The sequence below is a fragment of the Lissotriton vulgaris genome, unplaced genomic scaffold (assembly GCF_964263255.1).
Source record: "Lissotriton vulgaris unplaced genomic scaffold, aLisVul1.2 SCAFFOLD_440, whole genome shotgun sequence".
Lineage (NCBI taxonomy): Eukaryota > Metazoa > Chordata > Amphibia > Caudata > Salamandridae > Lissotriton > Lissotriton vulgaris.
This window is the reverse complement of record NW_028245134.1, coordinates 517,962-535,765: the sequence shown is the minus strand read 5'-3', so window position 1 is coordinate 535,765 and position 17,804 is coordinate 517,962. Positions and strand designations below refer to the sequence as shown.

The following is a 17,804-nucleotide window of genomic DNA, read 5'->3' as shown; positions in this document are numbered from 1 at the left end:
TACTGCTATCGCTGCTAACGAACGAACGATGGTGTGGTGCACATAGTAGCAGAACAGCTGTCCCCTGCAAGAGCCCAGCAGATGCAAGCTGCCCGTGGACGCTGCCCCTCCTCTTCCTCGACGCGCTGAGAAAGACGCTGTCTTTTCTCCTGCAGAGAAAATCCAGCTCCGGCGTTTCCAGCCTTCTCTTGCGAGTGACTGGGATATCGAGTCCTGAAAGGAGATACAAGCCCTCCAACATTCTATTCCAGAGGTATGGTGTTGACTAAACCCTTAGAGAGAATTCTTGAAGCAAACCTTGGCAAAACCAACTTAACTAAAACTGCTACTTACTTACTCCCTTCCAAGTATTAGGCTTAGGTCAGGTACACTGGGGTAGGCGTAGTTAGAAGCACCAGTTGAGTACGTTAGCCTAATGTATATATGAATGTATATATATGTTTTATTCATTTTAAACCATTGTATGGCTAAGAAACCATATCAATGCTTTTACAGTATTATTTCGCAATACTCATTTTACTGTACGCACTTTTTATAATAACAAGTCTTGCAATTGTGGCAATTCATTTCTCTTGTATGAGAAGAAAGACTGTTCAATAAATGATACCTTTTATTGAAAACGCCCGTCTCTCTATTCTCTACATATTGTGAAAGTAATCTGCACAACAACTGACTGAGTAAAATAACTGTCTATTGTTTCACACGACTCTAGAGATTGACTCTTGATCTGAGGAGCAAAGTTGTCATGTTGCACGGTTGTTGGAAAACTGAATCCCTTCTTGGCTGTGCCAGGGAAGCTGATCACTTCCTATTCAGTCAAGAAAGTTTCCAGTGACCTCTGAGCTAGTTGGTAACAAGCCCAATTAAGTTTAGCATAGTCAGTAGAGGCCTGGAAGATCCGCACTTCTACGTCGATACTACTGTTTATGTTATTCCAATGCGCAGGGCCTATTGGGAAAATAGGAACTACACTACACGTTCTTTAGCTCACTCCGCCACCCCAGTTCAGACATGGCCATATGCAAATCAGTCTGACCCTGTGCCTCATGGGAACAGTCCAGCCCGACCTGCCAAGCCATGTCTTCCCTGGACCGGAATCAAGCTTCCCAGGACCGGTATCTGGCATTGACTCCAGTGGCAAAGTGAGCAAGGGACTCACGTCTGAGCATACCCTGCCAACTTGGGGCGAACAAAGAAAAACCAAAGGTGGTGATGGACGGAGCGTTGACAATACAAACACTCACCCCCAGTCAACTGAGCTGGGTTTAATCCATCACCGTTTTTTAGCTCACTCCGCCACCCCAGTTCAATGATGAAGCATGACACCCTAACAGGTGCGTGAGGGCACAAAGATCTGATTTTCAGATCTCCCAGCGACCCACATATAAGCCTCTGGATCAAACAGGTTGTATCTATGCGGCTTAGGAGGAACTACCCCATTCTGATAAATAGTTACCTACAAGTTCACCATCCAATATCGCCCCCCATACTCATATATTTATTTAAAGAGTTTTATATAGCGCTGGCTAGACCCATAGGTATCAGAGCGCTTTACATAAGGATCAACAATGTTACAACAATGATAACAATTACAAGTTACATTAAATATATGCAACACCTTAAAGAGCGAGAGGGAGAGACAAAATAGAGAGGAGAGGGGGAGTGAAAAGGGAGAGGAAGAGGGGGTGGAGGTATGAGAGATGAAGGGAAGGTCTGTCCAATGACGACCAGGTAGGTGACGGCCGAGGGGGAATCCACAGCCAATCATCCCTATAGCTCCTACGGGAGCTCCATCGGGCATCGGTCAGATAGATAGAAAGATAGGAGACAAGGAAAAAGCAGAGTTACAGAAAACGATGAGGGGGGAATGGTCAAAGACAGGAAGACAGGGGAGGAAACTGTGCCCAAAGTTGGTCTGGTGGAAAGGGTAAATAAGACCCTGAAGGGTAGATCAATGGTTCGTCGGACAAACTCAGCAGGAGATGGGATGTTCTCCTCCCATACCTACAGTTTGCCTACAAGGGGGGGGGGGGGTTTACGAAAAGGGATTGGCTTCAGTCCCTTTAAGCTGTTGTTTGGGCACCCTGTGTAGGGGGTATTGTACCTGCTGACAGTGTCTTTGGAGGATCCTCTTAAGGAAGCAAAGGACAATGTGCTTGACAATGTGCTAGGCATGAGATCTCACATGGCAAAGTACATGTACAAGGAAAGCAGGAAGCTGGAGGCCAGCCAGTAGCTCTTGAAGCACTGATCTGATTAGAGAGCTGCAAGGCCTGAGTATACGTTAGTATATAGTGTGGGTATTGGAGCCTGTAGCTCCTAGGGCTTTCCATGGCGAGGGGATTAGGCCCTATCCAATCACTGAAAAGAAGGGTTAGGTTGCCTACCTGCTACACCTAAACACCCCCAGGAACCCTCCTAGGATCCTGCATGTTAACAGATTGAAGCCCTATCATGACAGGGCAGACACGACCATATTACTTGACAAACACAAAAAAAGCCACAGGTCCAGGATAGAGGAATGCAGTGCAGCAGGATTTTATCAACCATGTACTAGAAGGGGATTCCTTTAAGGACGGTTCCCCTCACACACCAAATTTGTCATGCTTCATCGCCTATGATGAAGCATGACACCTTTGGTGTGTGAGGGGAACCGTCCCTAACGGGATCCCCCTCTAGTACATGGTTGATAAAATCCTGTTGCACCCCATACCTCTATCTTCGACTTGTGGCCTTTTTTGTGTTCGTCATTACGAGTGGGAAGGTGACCCACGCAGGTCCTAAAATCTCCTCCAGGTTCCCTAGTGTGTGTACTCACAACCATATTACTTGCCACAGATGACAGAAAAGAGGAGGAAACTGAACCAGTGCCTGACCTCCTCTTCAACAATGTGCAAGATAGGTTGGTGGAGGTAGTGGCACTCTTCCCCCAAATTCACAGGCCAACAGCACAGAGGCTGCAGGTAGGTGCTTGGGCAGTTTTCTGGTCTGCTCTCTTTGGCTCCTGGTAGCACTGACTGGTGTGTGCACCACATTGACAGTGGTGACAGCATACCTGTCAATAATAAACGGTTCAGGTTGTCTGACCAGTTCAGAGCCAGCATCAAGGCTGAGGTGGCTAAGATGCTGGAGTTGGAGGTAATTGAGCCCTCTGATAGTCAATGGGCCAGTACAGTGGTGCTGGTGCTCAATCCTAACTCCCCAGTGGGAAAAGGAGTTACCGTTCTGTGTGGACTACAGAGGATGGAATTCAGTCCCTAAGACTGATACTTACCCTATACCTAGAGCTGATAAGCTCATTGACAGGCTAGGGGCTGCTAAGTATCTGAGTACAATTGGATGGACTTCAGGCTACTGACAGATTGCTCTCACTGAAGGAGCAAAGAAGAGGTCTGCATTCTCTACACCTGAGGGGCATTACCATTAATGGCCTTTGGCTTAAAGAATCCCCCTGCGACCTTCCAAAGTTTGGTTAACAGGGTCATGTCTGGTTTGGAGCAGTTTAGTGCAGCTTAACAGGATTATATAGCTGTCTATAGTTCCACGTGAGAGGATCACTTAAACCACCTGAGGGAAATGTGTCAGGCCATGCAGCAGGCAGGTCTGACTGTTAAGGCAAGCAAGTTCTGTGGTGTACCTTGGCTACCTGGTAGCTAGCCTGGCTGATGAGGGGCGTTACCCCGAACCGGTCCTAGGTGTTTGTTTCCTGTCCAGGGCAGACCTGGCTTGGCAGCTCAGACTAGACTGTTCCCATGAGGTACGGGGTGTAGACTGTTTTGCATATAGCTGGGTCTGAACTGGGGTGGCAAAGTGAGCCAAAAAGAATGATGGATTCAAAATTGGTTCCGTACGATTATAAGGAAAAAAACAGGATGTAAGATCCACACCAGATGAGTAGTTTCACGTGTGTTTAATCAATCGGAAATGTGCGAGAAACCAGCCGACACTTGTTTCGTCACATGTGGGAGTGATCCCGTGACTTCTTCAGGGCTGGGGATGATACAAGACACAAGATAAACTTTATGCTAAGAAACATTAAAGGTGGGGGAAGCCTGGGATGTGCGACTAGCACAGCTAATAGTGTGGTGATGCGGCACCATCTTAGCGTGGAAACCCTAGGTGAGAAGTGCGGCGGATATTAGGTGGGTGGATTGAGACATAAACATGAAAATGATGACTGTGTGAAGTGGGTACGTCGTGTTTTATATGCAACACAAGTAGGCAAAAGGAAAAACACGAGTGACATGAACATGGCACTTTGTGGTTTGTCTAGCATGTTGTGACAACCAGTATTAATAAAAACAGATGTGAGCATGGACTGAATCTATTGTGCTGACCAGATACTACAAACAACAATTCATGCATGATAACATGATGGGTTTCCTACTTTGAAATGAAATGAAATTAGATTTATAGAGCGCGTGGTTGCCCTTGAGCGTCCCAGCGCTACCTTAACAGAAAAAACAGAAAGGCCCTGAGAGCAAAAAGAAGGGAACAAGGTTTATTCAGTTTTGGGGAAGAGAAAAGTTTTAAGCGATTTTCTGAACTTTAGATAGGAGACTTCCATCCGGATTTCCCTGGGGAGGGCGTTCCAATGTTTTGCTGCATTCAGGGAAAACTGGCGTCCTCCGGTCCGGGCTTTTCTCACTCTAGGAACGAAGACCAGGTTCTCTCCGTCAGAGCGGAGGGTCCTTGGGGATTTATAGGGACAAATCAGTTTTCTTAGGGCGGGAGGACCTTTGCCTTGAAGTATCCTGTGAGCGATACACAGAGTTTTGAATGCGATTCGTTCCTGGATGGGGAGCCAATGCAGGGATCTAAGTAGTGGTTTGGCCGAGGCCCTTCTAGGAGCCCCCAAGAGCATTCTGGCTGCCGCATTCTGTACCCGCTGCAGGGTGTTAATTGTTCCTTTCGGTGCAGCTAGAAGGAGAGCATTACCATAATCAAGTCTTGATAGTATTAGACCTTGGATTAGGAGCTTCTTAGATTGGAAGGGCAGGAGTGGGAGCACTTTCCGCACTGAACGCAACAGACCGAAGCAGCTGCCTGCGACTTTCTGAGCATGGGTCCTGAATGTTAGTTGGGGTTCGAACCAAACCCCGAGGCTTTTGATTTTCTCCTTTGCTGGGGGCAAGTCCCCCATACAGGGGGGCCAGAGCTCGGAAGGCAGGGATGTGAGGTGATGACCTAGGAGCATTATCTCAGTTTTGGCTCCGTTAAGTTTCAGCTTGGAGTCTGTCATCCAGGAAAAGATTGCCGAAAGGCAGCTCGAGAGGTTGTGGGGGCATCCCCCTTGTTGAGACAGAGAGACGACGAGTTGTGTGTCGTCGGCATAGCTAATAGATTTAATCCCAAAGGGGGCTACTACATCTTCCAGCGGAGCCATATAGACATTGAACAATGTGGGGCTCAGGGAAGATCCCTGAGGAACCCCACATTGAAGAGGAGTGGATTTTGACATGGTGCCATTCTCCCATATCCTAAAGGACCGATTGTCGAGAAAAGATTTCAGCCACTTAAGGGCGGACCCTACGATACCCAGTTTGGAGAGGCGGTGTATCAGGGTAGTGTGGTCTACGGTATCGAATGCAGCGCTCAGATCCAGGAGGATCAGAGCTGCTGATCCCCCTGAATCTAAGATGCACCTAGCCTCTTCTGCCACCACTATGAGGGCAGTGTCTGTGCCCTGCCCGGGGCGAAATCCCGTTTGGGAGTGGCCCAGCAGGTCGTTGCTCTCGAGAAATCCAGAGAGCTGCCGATTCACTAACTTTTCGGCGATTTTTCCTAGTCCAGGCAGCAATGAAATAGGGCGGAAATTCGCCAGGTCAGCAGGATCTAGTCCTGGTTTTTTTAGGAGGGCTTTGATTTTTGCCTGTTTCCAGCTCGGGGGGGACGATGCCAGTGGTGAGTGAGGCGTTCACTAGATCAGTAGCGAGAGGGGAGATGGTGTTCATGATTTGCTTGAGAACATGCATGGGAGCTGGGTCAGATGGTGAGCCGCTTTTAATGTTGGTTAGTGTCGAGCAAAAGTCTTCCCTGGTGATACACGAGAACGACTCGAGTAAGGGTCCTGAAGTGGGAGGGGGGAAGGGATCGGACATCAGGGGAGAACCAGTTTGAGGGAGACTGTCTAGTATTTTCTGTATTTTTTGATCAAAAAACTCTGCTAACTGGTCACATCTTGATGTGAGGTCGTTTTGTATAGTGATTGGCGCTGGGATTTTGGTCAGCTGAGTGAGTATTTTAAAAGTTTCCCTGGAGGAGTTGGCTGCAAGTCTTATTTTCTCTTCGAAGAAGGAGGCCTTGGTCGTTTGTCGTGCGTCTTTATAAAGTCTCAAGGCCGCCTGGTAGGAGGTTGTACTACTATGGGCCCAGTCCTTCCTCCAAATACGTTCTGCCTTTTTACAGGATTTTTTAAGATCTCTCAATGCGGTGGTATACCAAGGGGATTTAAAAGTGCTGCTCTTTTTCGTTACCATTTTTCGGGGCAGAACCCGGTCCAGGGAGTTGTTGAGCCAATTCTGAAAGTTCTGGTCTGCAAGCAGAACTTCGGGTACTGATTCGGGGACAGATTGTTCAAGGGCAGATTTCAGTTTTTCCACTGAGAGTTTTGGCCAGGCTCTTTGGAGAATACGCAGTGGGGGGGCGTTGGACACTTCCAGTCGTACTTCCCAGAAAAAGGGCACTACAAAATGATCGGACCATGGTAGGGGCAGAGGTGAAGTGGCTAAGAACTGGGTGTTGTTAGAGAAGACGGGATCTAACAAATGCCCTTTGTTATGGGTAGCTTCCTTATTAAGAAGATGAAGTTCGAAGGTTTTAAAATTTAGCAAAAGTTCAGCCGCAGCTTTGTCGTTTGGGTCGTCGATGTGGAGATTAAGATCTCAGAGTACCAGGAAATTAGAGGCCCGGGTGGCTGCTGCCAGGGTGACTTCTAATAAGGAATCGACAAAGTGCTTAATGCTGCCGGGTGGGCGGTAGATCAGGATTCCAGAGAGAGATTGTGTGGGAGTTAGTTGAATGCTGAAACAGGCGCTCTCTGCGTCTGAGATGCCACCGTTCTCAAGTCTACAAGTCAAGAAGTCTCGGTAGATTATGGCGAGACCTCCTCCTGTTCCTTCGCTTCTATTTAGGTTTTGGACTAGAAAGCCAGTGGTAAGGGCGGAGATGACGTCGAACTCTGAGTGAGGGGATAACCATGTTTCTGTAAGAAAGAGCAGATCCAGGCGGCTTTCTTCAATCAACAGATTGATCTCAACCGCATGTTTAGGCAAGGATCTACAGTTTAGCAGTGCCATCCTCAGGGTTTTACAAGCTTTATTGCCATTGGTATCTTCGGATGGAGAATCGGGGCAGAGGAGACAGCGACTGAATAACGGGTCAGTCCCCATCAACTGATGATCGCACTGGCACATGGTGTATCGTAGGGCTATGAGATCTTTACTGGAGTAGTCCGGGGGTACCGAAGGAACCACGGGCATAATAACGGGCCCTGGGCCTGGTCGGGCCCGGACGGGCCCAGACGGGCTTGCCTCTGGCGCGCCTCCGGCGCGCCTGCTGCGCCCGCCCGCTGCACGGGCGAAATGAGGTCTTCATTTTATGGCGATCGGGCCTTAATTCGCCCGACCGCTAGAGCGCCAACCGTCCCCTACCCCAAAGATGGCGGCCACACTCGTCGCCCTCCAGGTAGGCAGTGTCAGCCCTCGGTGAACTAGACACGAGCTGTATTACACCCCCAGCAGTGAGCCGGTGCAATTGAATACACAGCGCAAGTTAGGTAAACACAGTAACGTTTTAAAAATTGGCTTAATTAAAAATTGGTAATTTTTCTGGTAGAGGCGTAAAAACAAACAATGTACAAATTATTAGCGAGTCAATAAGAGGATCGGGGGCCTAGCTCCCGGCTTCCGCCTCAGGAGCGATTCTGCATAATAGTAAAGGTTTTATTAAGCTAAGTACTTGTAATGTATATGGACAAGTGTCCACAAGGGCTGGGGTAAAAGCTTGAATGGCTGGTGAGGTCTATGTGGAGTGGGAGAATGCAATGGCACTACCTAGGAGGTAGGTGGGAGTGAAAAAACAGGATCATGTACATGATGTCTTATTAAAATAAAAGTAACGGGAAGGCAAGATACCATAATGGTGTGGTGGGATGATGGTCTGTGAGGAGAGGCGAGAGAGAAATATAAGAAGGGGGAGAGCAAGGGAGGGAAATCGCGGAAGGAGAGCGAGATCACTGCATGCAGGAGATTACACAAGTGTGTAGAAGTAGCTCCTCACATCTCTTACCATATAGCCAGTGATAATTCCAACCCGGCTAGGTCATGTGTTCCGGATAAGGAGTAAGGAGGAGGGGCGGCCGCGTGCCAAGCCAACCTTATGGTGGAGAAGAGTTAAAGTCAGTCTGGGCGCTGGTTGGTGTACCTTGTGTAAGTAGGGTAGGAATCAAGAACTCACCTGGTGGCCGGTTAACAATCACAAACCGGCTTGCTGAGGCGCTCCGGGGGAGCTGGGAGGATGGGTGGGCGACGAAGAGCAGACCTGGAAGGGGAGAGAAGGTGGGAGATCGTAGGCTGCTATCAGGCGGGGAGAGAGGAGATGAGCTGGGCACCATGTTGTCACTATATCTTACCAAGAGGTGCGTAGGTCAGTCCTTAACATCTTGCATGCTGATGACGGCCCCCAGCCGTCATGCACTACGGTGCTCGTGTGCTGATGACGGCTGGGGGCCGTCATAAACCCGCCCACTCGCGATTCTGCCGCACAGGTGCAGAATCGCGGCCGCATTGAAGGGGATAAGCGGTCCTGAAGGGTTCCGCTGTTGGAAGAGATGAGCATGTATTAGGGAATGGTGCCAGGTGAGGCCGGTGAAAGGAGGTAGAGAAACGGCAACTTAGTGCTTACCGGAATAGAAGTAAAACTGGGCAGTCCAGTGTTCGGGCGTGGCCGGCGGGTACACCAAAGCTGCTGCGGATCTGCACGGAAGAAACCGGATTAAAAGTCAACCCTGAAGACACGGGGAACAGGGATAGTGCTATCCCTGTGGAGAGTGTGCCGTCGGGACTTACCGTCTACAGGGAAAGATGAGCTGCGGGAACACTGGTGCCGTCTCGCTTGCCGGCAGCGGAAGGAGGCTAGTGTGGAGTGCGACCGTGTGGCTCAACAGACCAACCGGAAGTGAGGAATGATGTGATCCTCTGTAGCAGATTTGCACCATGCGCATGTGCGCAGGCTGAGGTAAAGAATTGGACCAGTACAGTGGACTCTGGGGTATTAGGTGAAAGGATGTCATGAAGGAAGACAAGAATGTGGGGAGAAAAAACACTGCGAGGCCGAGGGATATGGTGTTGGGGTAAGATGACAAAGTCTGCTCAGTGGGCCGAGTCGATCTGGAATGAAGAGTAAGTTGTGAGAGTGTGTGGTGGAGGTGCTGCTGGGACCCGGATGAGGGTATGAGAACCAGGCGGTATCATAAAACACTTGCATGTCGTGTGCCAAGTCAAAGAGCTGGAATAGGCAGGGAAGCGCCACAGTGTCTAAAGCAAGTAGGCAAGGACGATCCAGTGGAAGTGTGTACACAAGGCAGAAATGCTAGTGAGGGATGTGTATGTAGCCAGGAGGCATGTATAAATAACGGGCAGAGCGCCAAATTATCAGTACACATGCAGATCATCGATTTTAGCAATTGGTTTGGAGAACATGTTACACACTATAGGTGGACTTAGGTATGTAGTTTTGTAACAAATTGTCCTGAGCATGGGGAAGGTACAGTATAGTCTGGGGGTATTCCATCTCCCAGGAAGTTATGTAGTTCGTGGTCCGTGTTAAACCCGTGTTGAACCGTCTGGAGACGCATGATCCATGTGACCTCCTCTGGAACTGTTGGCTGCTACGTCCAGGCCAAAGAAGGAAAAGCGTTTCTTGATGCTTTGAGTGGTACAGGTCATGATATGTATTGCCATTGGGTAACAGTTGTCCTGGTTCTGGAGTGCTCTCACCTGTTTCCAAATCCGGTTTTTTAATGGTCTGATAGTACTGCCAATGTATCTTCGTTTGCACGGACCACAAACTACACTACTTCCTGGGCGATTGAATAACCCCCAGACTATACTTTACCTTCGCCATGCTCAGGACAATTTGCAAAAGCATTGAAACCCTTTCAAAAAGCTTTTGCATTTGACTTGTGAGGGGCATCTAGTAACGACTAGTTGAACTGCTGCTCTTTGTAGAATATTTTGATATTGTATGCTATAATATTCACTGCCCACTGCTAATCTCGTCCCATAATGCTTTGCATGGCCTTTGGTTGGGATTGTTTTTTTGCCAATAACTGTGCTTGGGGTGGTCCTAAGTGGATGGTACGACCACCGAAACATTCAACAAGATGTGCTTTTTGTTTTCAAGGCATCTGCTTGGTTCTCTCCCTAGGTTAGGGAGGATCCCAAAATCATCACCTCTCTCACTGCTTGCTAATTTTTCAGTTTCACTTTTGTGAAAGTACTATATGCTCTTTAGCATATAAAGATAGAGATACTTATTTTATCATAACTGGTCCTGTGCAAGATGCCATTTGCAATTATTGCACAGTGCAGACAAGTACACAGTGCCATCAGCTATGCACTACGCAGTACTACGTGTAGTTCAAAGTATACAACTTGCAGCTATGTGTAGTGCTACTATGCAAACTACGCCCAGGGTTAATTCTAAGTAACAATTTTTTTAAAGCTGCATAGACAAAATATTTCAGTGGCTGTTAGAGAGAAAGGTAGGTGCACTACATGAACAGATCAAGAGATTATGATTTCTTTGAAGGTTCTTCTTTTATTTGATTTCTTTGTAAAGAACAAAGGCACACAGCCAATGCGTTTCGTTCCCTCGTGCCACAGGAACTTCGTCAGGGCTAGTATGATATGAAAACGTTTCCAAAGTTCACGCCTGAATATATCGTATGTCCATACAATATTATCTCCAAAGGGCGCCTTGCCGGAAAAATGTAGAAAAGTCTGACAAATAACAGAGGTAATCAGAAAAGCGAAATTTGGAAACAGTACGTAGTCCACACGAATATCAAGTGAGTGCTAGAGCAGACCAGGTCCTGATGCTTCTGAATATTAAAGGTTACGTTTTCCGTAATTAAGCAAATCCGTGCCTCCATAATACGAGGTGCACGGACCGGGTAGCTTGGACTTCCAAAAGTGCTGCACTTTTGGAAGTCCACGCTATGCCACTTCAAGAAGCTGAAACTAACATTGCCTGTCATTAGGATTTATCGCTCACTTGTGAAGGATACCTTCTCTCCCCGATGTGTACCCAGGGAATATACCTTATGCTTAGTTCATAATATTCGGAAGCATCAGGACCTGGTCTGCTCTAGCACTCACTTGCAATTCATGTGGATTACGTACTGTTTCCAAATTTCGCTTTTCTGATTACCTCTGATTTTTGTCAGACTTTTCTATATTATTCCGGCAAGACGTCCTTTGGAGATAATATTGTATGGACATACGATATATTCAGGCGTGAACTTTGGAAATTGTTTTCATATGATACTAGCCCTGACGAAGTTCCTGTGGCACGAAGGAACGAAACGCGTTGGCTTTGTGCCTTTGTTGTTCACAAAGATATAAAAAAAAAGAAACCGAAATCATAATCTCTTGATCTGTTCATGTAGTGCACCTTCCTTTCTCTCTAACCTGTACTATCAATAAGCATAATTTGGCAGCTGGTGCTGGAAGTTGCTGCACTCAAAGCTTAATTTTAGAAACTATAAGGTTGTGAATGTGCTTGACCTGGGTCTGCTGCTGTGTTCTTTTGTTGCTCTCGTTGATTTTCAAATATTTCAGTGGCCCATTGTATCATCTGCAAGGAGGAAGACCTGCTTCTTGATGGTTGGTTTCTGTACAGATTCTGTCATAGCTTCACAGATTAAGTATAACTTCTTCACATACTACTGCAGTACAGTTTTCGAAATGAACAACGTTTTCTATCCTAACTCACTCTTTCAACTCTGTCTGTATCGCCTCTCAAATTTTGAATATTCAGCATGGAATGAGATTGTTATTTTTATGTAGTATCTTAGATCTGGAATGATAATATTGTATATCAATTTTTCAGGTGGCTGATGAATGCACAAAAGGCAAGACGCTAATTCCTTGTAGTACCAGAAATCAACACCATGAAGAGGCTTACATGGAAGAAAGTGAAACACCACTAGAATTCTCAAAACTCTGAATACTTTAACAAATGTCCAAGGAACCTGGGAATTAACTACTTTCTGAACTTAACAGCAAAGGGAAGAACTGGTGGCTGGGTGTAGATACCAAGAGGAGCATCTAATGCTGAAAGAGACAGCTCACTTGAAAATCAAGTGTGGAAAACTACTGGCAAATCATTCACTGTGATTGTATGTTCAGTATTACCTGCTCGGAGCGGGTGTTGTGGTGGAGGAAGATACTGCAGAAGAAGCCCGCCCAAATCACTCTGCAGAGTAAGGTCACTACAGTTGGAAGCACTGTGAGACAACAGAGAGAAAGGTACATGGCAGCTTCAGATCGAATCACCCTGGGGCCACTAGTCGGGGCAATCGACCAGGGCACAAGCTCCACTCGATTCTTGGTCTTCAATGCAAAAACAGCAGAACTATTAAGCCATCATCAAGTGGAAATAAAGCAGAAATTTCCAAAAGAAGGGTGGGTAGAACAGGATCCGAAAGAAATTTTGCAATCTGTCTATGAATGTTTAGAAAAGACATGTGAGAAACTGAGTCAACTGAGTATCAACATCTGCAACATTAAAGCAATTGGTGTGAGCAATCAAAGGGAAACGACTGTTGTGTGGGATAAAACTACCGGAGAACCACTTTACAATGCAATTGTGTGGCTGGATCTGAGAACTCAGTCTACAGTTGAGAGGCTCCTGAAAAGAATACCAGGAAATGATAAAAACTTTTTCAAGTGCAGGACTGGCCTTCCTCTCAGCACTTACTTCAGTGCAGTGAAGCTGCGGTGGCTCCTGGATAATGTGGAAGACATTCAAAAAGCTGTGGCTGAGGGTCGAGCAATGTTTGGCACTATAGACACATGGCTTATCTGGAGTATAACTGGTGGAAAAAACGGCGGTGTACACTGCACTGATGTGACCAATGCTAGTCGAACAATGCTGTTTAACATCCACACATTGGAATGGGATAGCGAACTCTGCACGTTTTTTGATATTCCTAAGGATTTACTTCCGAAAGTAAGGAGCTCTTCAGAGATTTATGGCCTCATGAAATCAGGCGAACTAACTGGTATACCTATATCTGGTTGCTTGGGTGACCAGTCAGCAGCGTTAGTGGGACAAATGTGTTTCCGTGACGGGCAAGCCAAAAACACGTATGGAACTGGCTGTTTCTTGCTGTGTAATACTGGGCAAAAGTCTGTGTTGTCTGAGCATGGTCTGCTGACAACAGTGGCCTACAAACTGGGTAGAGACAAACCTGCCTTCTACGCCCTTGAGGGATCTGTTGCCATCGCTGGTGCTGTTGTGCGTTGGTTGAGAGATAACCTTGGCATTGTGAAGTCAACAGAAGAAGTGGAGAGACTTGCCTCTGAAGTTGGAACTTCTTACGGCTGCTACTTTGTCCCAGCATTCTCTGGGTTGTATGCACCATATTGGGAGCCCAGTGCAAGAGGTATCATTTGTGGCCTCACTCAGTTCACAAATAGAAATCACATAGCATTTGCAGCATTGGAGGCAGTCTGCTTTCAGACACGAGAGATTTTGGATGCAATGAATAAAGACTGTGGAATTCCTTTGAGCCAGTTGCAAGTTGATGGTGGAATGACCAGCAACAAGATACTAATGCAGTTGCAGGCTGATATTCTCTGCATTCCAGTTATTAAGCCGTCAATGCCAGAAACTACGGCACTGGGAGCTGCTATGGCTGCTGGGGCTGCAGAAGGCGTTGGAGTCTGGAGCCTCGATCCAGAGAATTTATCTGCTGTGACCTCCGAACGATTTGAGCCACAGATCAACCCAGAAGAAAGTGAATTTCGCTATGCACGGTGGAAGAAAGCAGTGTTGAAGGCAATGGACTGGGAAATATCTGATCCATCTTCTAATGGAAATGGTGGCAACAGTATGTTCTGCAGTTTGCCTTTGGGCTTTTATGTTGTGGGCAGCATGCTAATGTTAATTGGAGCAAAGTGTATCTCCGGTACTAACAAATAGATTAGACTTGATTAAAAAGGATGTTTAGGACATGGTACATTGAAACAGAAGCTCGTCTAACCATCACTAAAAAGGAACCAGTCAAGGGGAAACTTCCCTGCTAAAAAATAAATTCCATCAAACATAATGATTGAGTTCACTTCCAGAAGTATTTTGGTGATGACCAAATCTCACTCGATTAGCTTTTGTTTCTCTTTACAACATTCACTTCAGGGTCGTTTTTGCCTCTATTCAAATTGGACTTTCAGAACTTGCTTTCAATACTTTATTTCTAATAAAGAGATTAAAGCTACATTCATTCAGCAGTACTTTATCGCACATTAAACAAAAGGTTGAAGAATAAAATATCCACACGTAAAGAGACTCCGGAATGAAGTTCTTTCTTATGATGTGTGCAGAACAACAACAACCCATACTAACCTCACAGAAAAACACGATCTTTTCTCTAAAATTAAACAAACGATCATCAGAAAGCCAATCAAAATCTGCACAAGAAAACATAGAGTCCAAAAGCCATTTTTCTCCTGTAGTTGTCGAAAAGCTTTAGTCAGAAAATCAGTTTACTTTCATAAGAACAATTCCATGCCGGAAAAAAAATCTGCACTAAACATCCAAAAAGCTTAATTTGTGAAATCAGTCTAACACTGCATGAGAGATAACACATGGAAAAATAACTGTACTGGTGTACGGAATGTCAGAAAAGCTTCAGCGATAAAAAAGGCCAACAAAACATGAAAGACACTTACAGGACAAAAGGCTACCGGTGCAATACATGTGTTGATCATAAGTCATTCTGATCATTGTTAAGGTTACGTGCAAAGCAATGCCATTAATCCTGAAATATAAGCACTAGGTTGTTTGCACACAGTGTAAATAAAGCAGAGTAATGCTAAGCTGAACAGCAAATGCCAGCATACATGCAATGGTCAAAAGATAAAAGAAACATTATGTATAGAATAGCAATGAAGAACAAATAATCAGCGTATGGAAATAAATAAGGAGGAAAACGCTGGATCCTGCATAAATGGAAAACCAATCAAGAAAACTTCCAATTAGAACACCTCTGTTGAAGCTGCAATGTAGGCTGAAGTAAAAGCTAAAATAAACAATTCAATCCACACACACAAGGATAAAATAGGTGTTGAAATATTTGACAAAAGTACCCAGGCACCAGCTGAAAAGTATCTTGCCTTCAACATGGAATGTCTGAAACAGTACCAAAAAAAAACCTTCAGTGTTAAGTAAAAAAAATACAAAAGTGTCCACCTAAAAGTAGAGGGGGGCAAAATAAAAAAAAATAGTCATACTCAACACTTGCTTTCATGAACAAGAAGAAAGAAAGGTATTGATAAGCAGGACCACAGAAGTTGACACTATGGCAGACCAGAAGCAGAAGACTATTCAACTACAAAGGAGAAGAAATAAGAGTATACAGATCGCCCTAAATTTACAAACCAATAGGAAATACATATTGGAATGAACACTTTTACCCAAATGGTACCTTGAATACATTTATCAGTGGGAGATTGAAGACCTAAAACATGACTGCCCTGAAAAAGAAACACTGCAACATCTGTGTATTAGAACACCGAACATTTGGAGCAAGACAAAATAATGAATGAATGCTTAGACTGCCGTAAACTGCAAAAGTACTTGCAGATCCTCTGACAACCATTCCTGCAATACAGAAGATAGTTCCGGCATTTAAACTCACCAAATGGAGTCGCAGAAAAAAGCTGACTCCACTGGTGTGCTACTTGAGTATTCATAAACCAATATGAAAACCTGCTCTACAAACACTTCAGGTACATGTGACCTCTTGATCATGTTCTTCTGAAGAAGGCAATGTTGTTTCTTCTAGAACCACATGCATTCCTGGGCATCCCATCTCTTTGCCCGGTGTCTCTCCCTGAACACCAGCCTGATCCTGCCACTACTCCCATCACCACTTGTATAGTGGTCTGCTGCTCTACGTCTAGGTTTGCAGTCTTAAGAAATCATAGTAAAAAAAAAAACTCCTGCACCTTCCTGGAAGAAGAGAATGTAAAATAGAATTGAAATTCTACCAACTGATGTAGCCATACTTGAATCGTATCTGCATGGAAAAGCACCTCCTGGTACTGAGAAACACTTAGGGAGTAGAAGAAGGAAAATATAGCTCAACTGGGATAAACTAGAGTTACCCAACAAAAATCTGAACAAACTGAAGACTCCATAGCTTCTGCAGGGACGAAGAGAACCTGTCAAAAACACCACTTCCCATGGATTGCACTGAACTTCTCTGTTGATCACGAGGTACTGCACATATGGAACAGACTAACCCGCCTCGCCCATCCAGTTGAGCGTAGGTCACTTGCAGAAACAAAGGGATTGGCACCGCACACCTTTGATTCTCAATCAAAGGGACTTCAATAGCAAAAGCTCAGGAAACTGTTCAAGGATTTGAGATTTCCGTTCTAACTAGACCAGATGTTTGTCTTTCCTGGAAATTTCAAGCAGAACTTTAAGGAACAAGTATTAAATTGTCATAGACTTTTATCGTAATCTCACTACAGTCTGACTTTTAGAATTGCTTTTTTTACCTCTTCTATTCCAGCAAAATCTATTCTGCTCCTCTGACGTCCCTTCTTCTTTGGTGTACTGTAAAATAAACGTATTTTCCTTCTCCTATCAGTGTCCTTTCCTCTCACCTTAGAAAACGACTTTTTGTCCTGTTTTTACTGTGTTATCCAGACCTCAATTGCTCCAAAGTATTGGAGTATTCTCCATGTTGTGATTTGTTATTGAAGCACCTAGCTGACTATGCCCTTTATCATATTTATTGTGATTCTACCAATTAAATACCTATTTATGGTACACATTCTCATTACTACCCTGCTGATAACTACTTATGTGTCTGTGTATTGACGGTTCAAAGGTCTGTGTAGTCACTCATTGTGCACTGTAAATTAACCTCTGTACTGCATTATGGATTGCATGTATCTTTCTATGCAATATCTATGTTTTGTGCTCTGTGTCTTCTGCATCTCAGTCTAGTCAGAGCTTAATGAAAATCTCCAGAAATAAAAAGAAATCATTGAGGCATCCATATATTTTTCTCCACTACCCTTCACAAGTAATGCGAAACACAGGTTCTAAGCTCAAAATATGTAAGAGCTATTTTTTTACCCTTCCATAGGCCCTATGAGTAAAGAAACTTTGAACAACATGAAAGGCAAGTTGCGGAAGCAAGAATATCTGTTCTAGTAGTCCGAAGAGAAGACATAAACATAGTCTTTAAAGAGATAAAGTGAGCTAATCGAAAAGAAACTGAAGAGGGAATACACTGAAATATGCAAAGAAATTAATTAATATTGAGATGGAGTCAAGGTTCTGATGAACCTACAAGATGAGCAATCAAACGAAAACCACTCTGTTTAAAATAAATAAAAACTGCAAAACAATTTCGGGGAAAGCAGGATGACTTGGGGAATCTTCCAACAGAAAAATGTAATTTATATCAAAGAAGGAGAGGTGGGTGACTAGGAGCTAATAAGGGTCCAATGCCTGTGCGCCAAAAACTATAATCTGATCAAAAAATAGGGTCACTGTTC

At 45.1% G+C, this 17,804-nt stretch overlaps 1 protein-coding gene across 1 annotated transcript in view; it reads left to right on the top strand.

Moving 5' to 3' along the window:
* The window catches only part of LOC147666514 (glycerol kinase-like), a 58,683-nt gene extending 41,603 nt beyond the window's left edge, over positions 1-17,080 (top strand). The window contains exon 2 of the mRNA XM_086949025.1: positions 12,115-17,080. Coding sequence (XP_086805151.1) covers positions 12,406-14,211 — 1,806 coding nt within the window. The 5' untranslated portion in view covers positions 12,115-12,405 and the 3' untranslated portion in view covers positions 14,212-17,080. The remainder of the gene's footprint in view (positions 1-12,114) is intronic.
* The last annotated feature ends 724 nt before the right edge of the window (positions 17,081-17,804 follow it).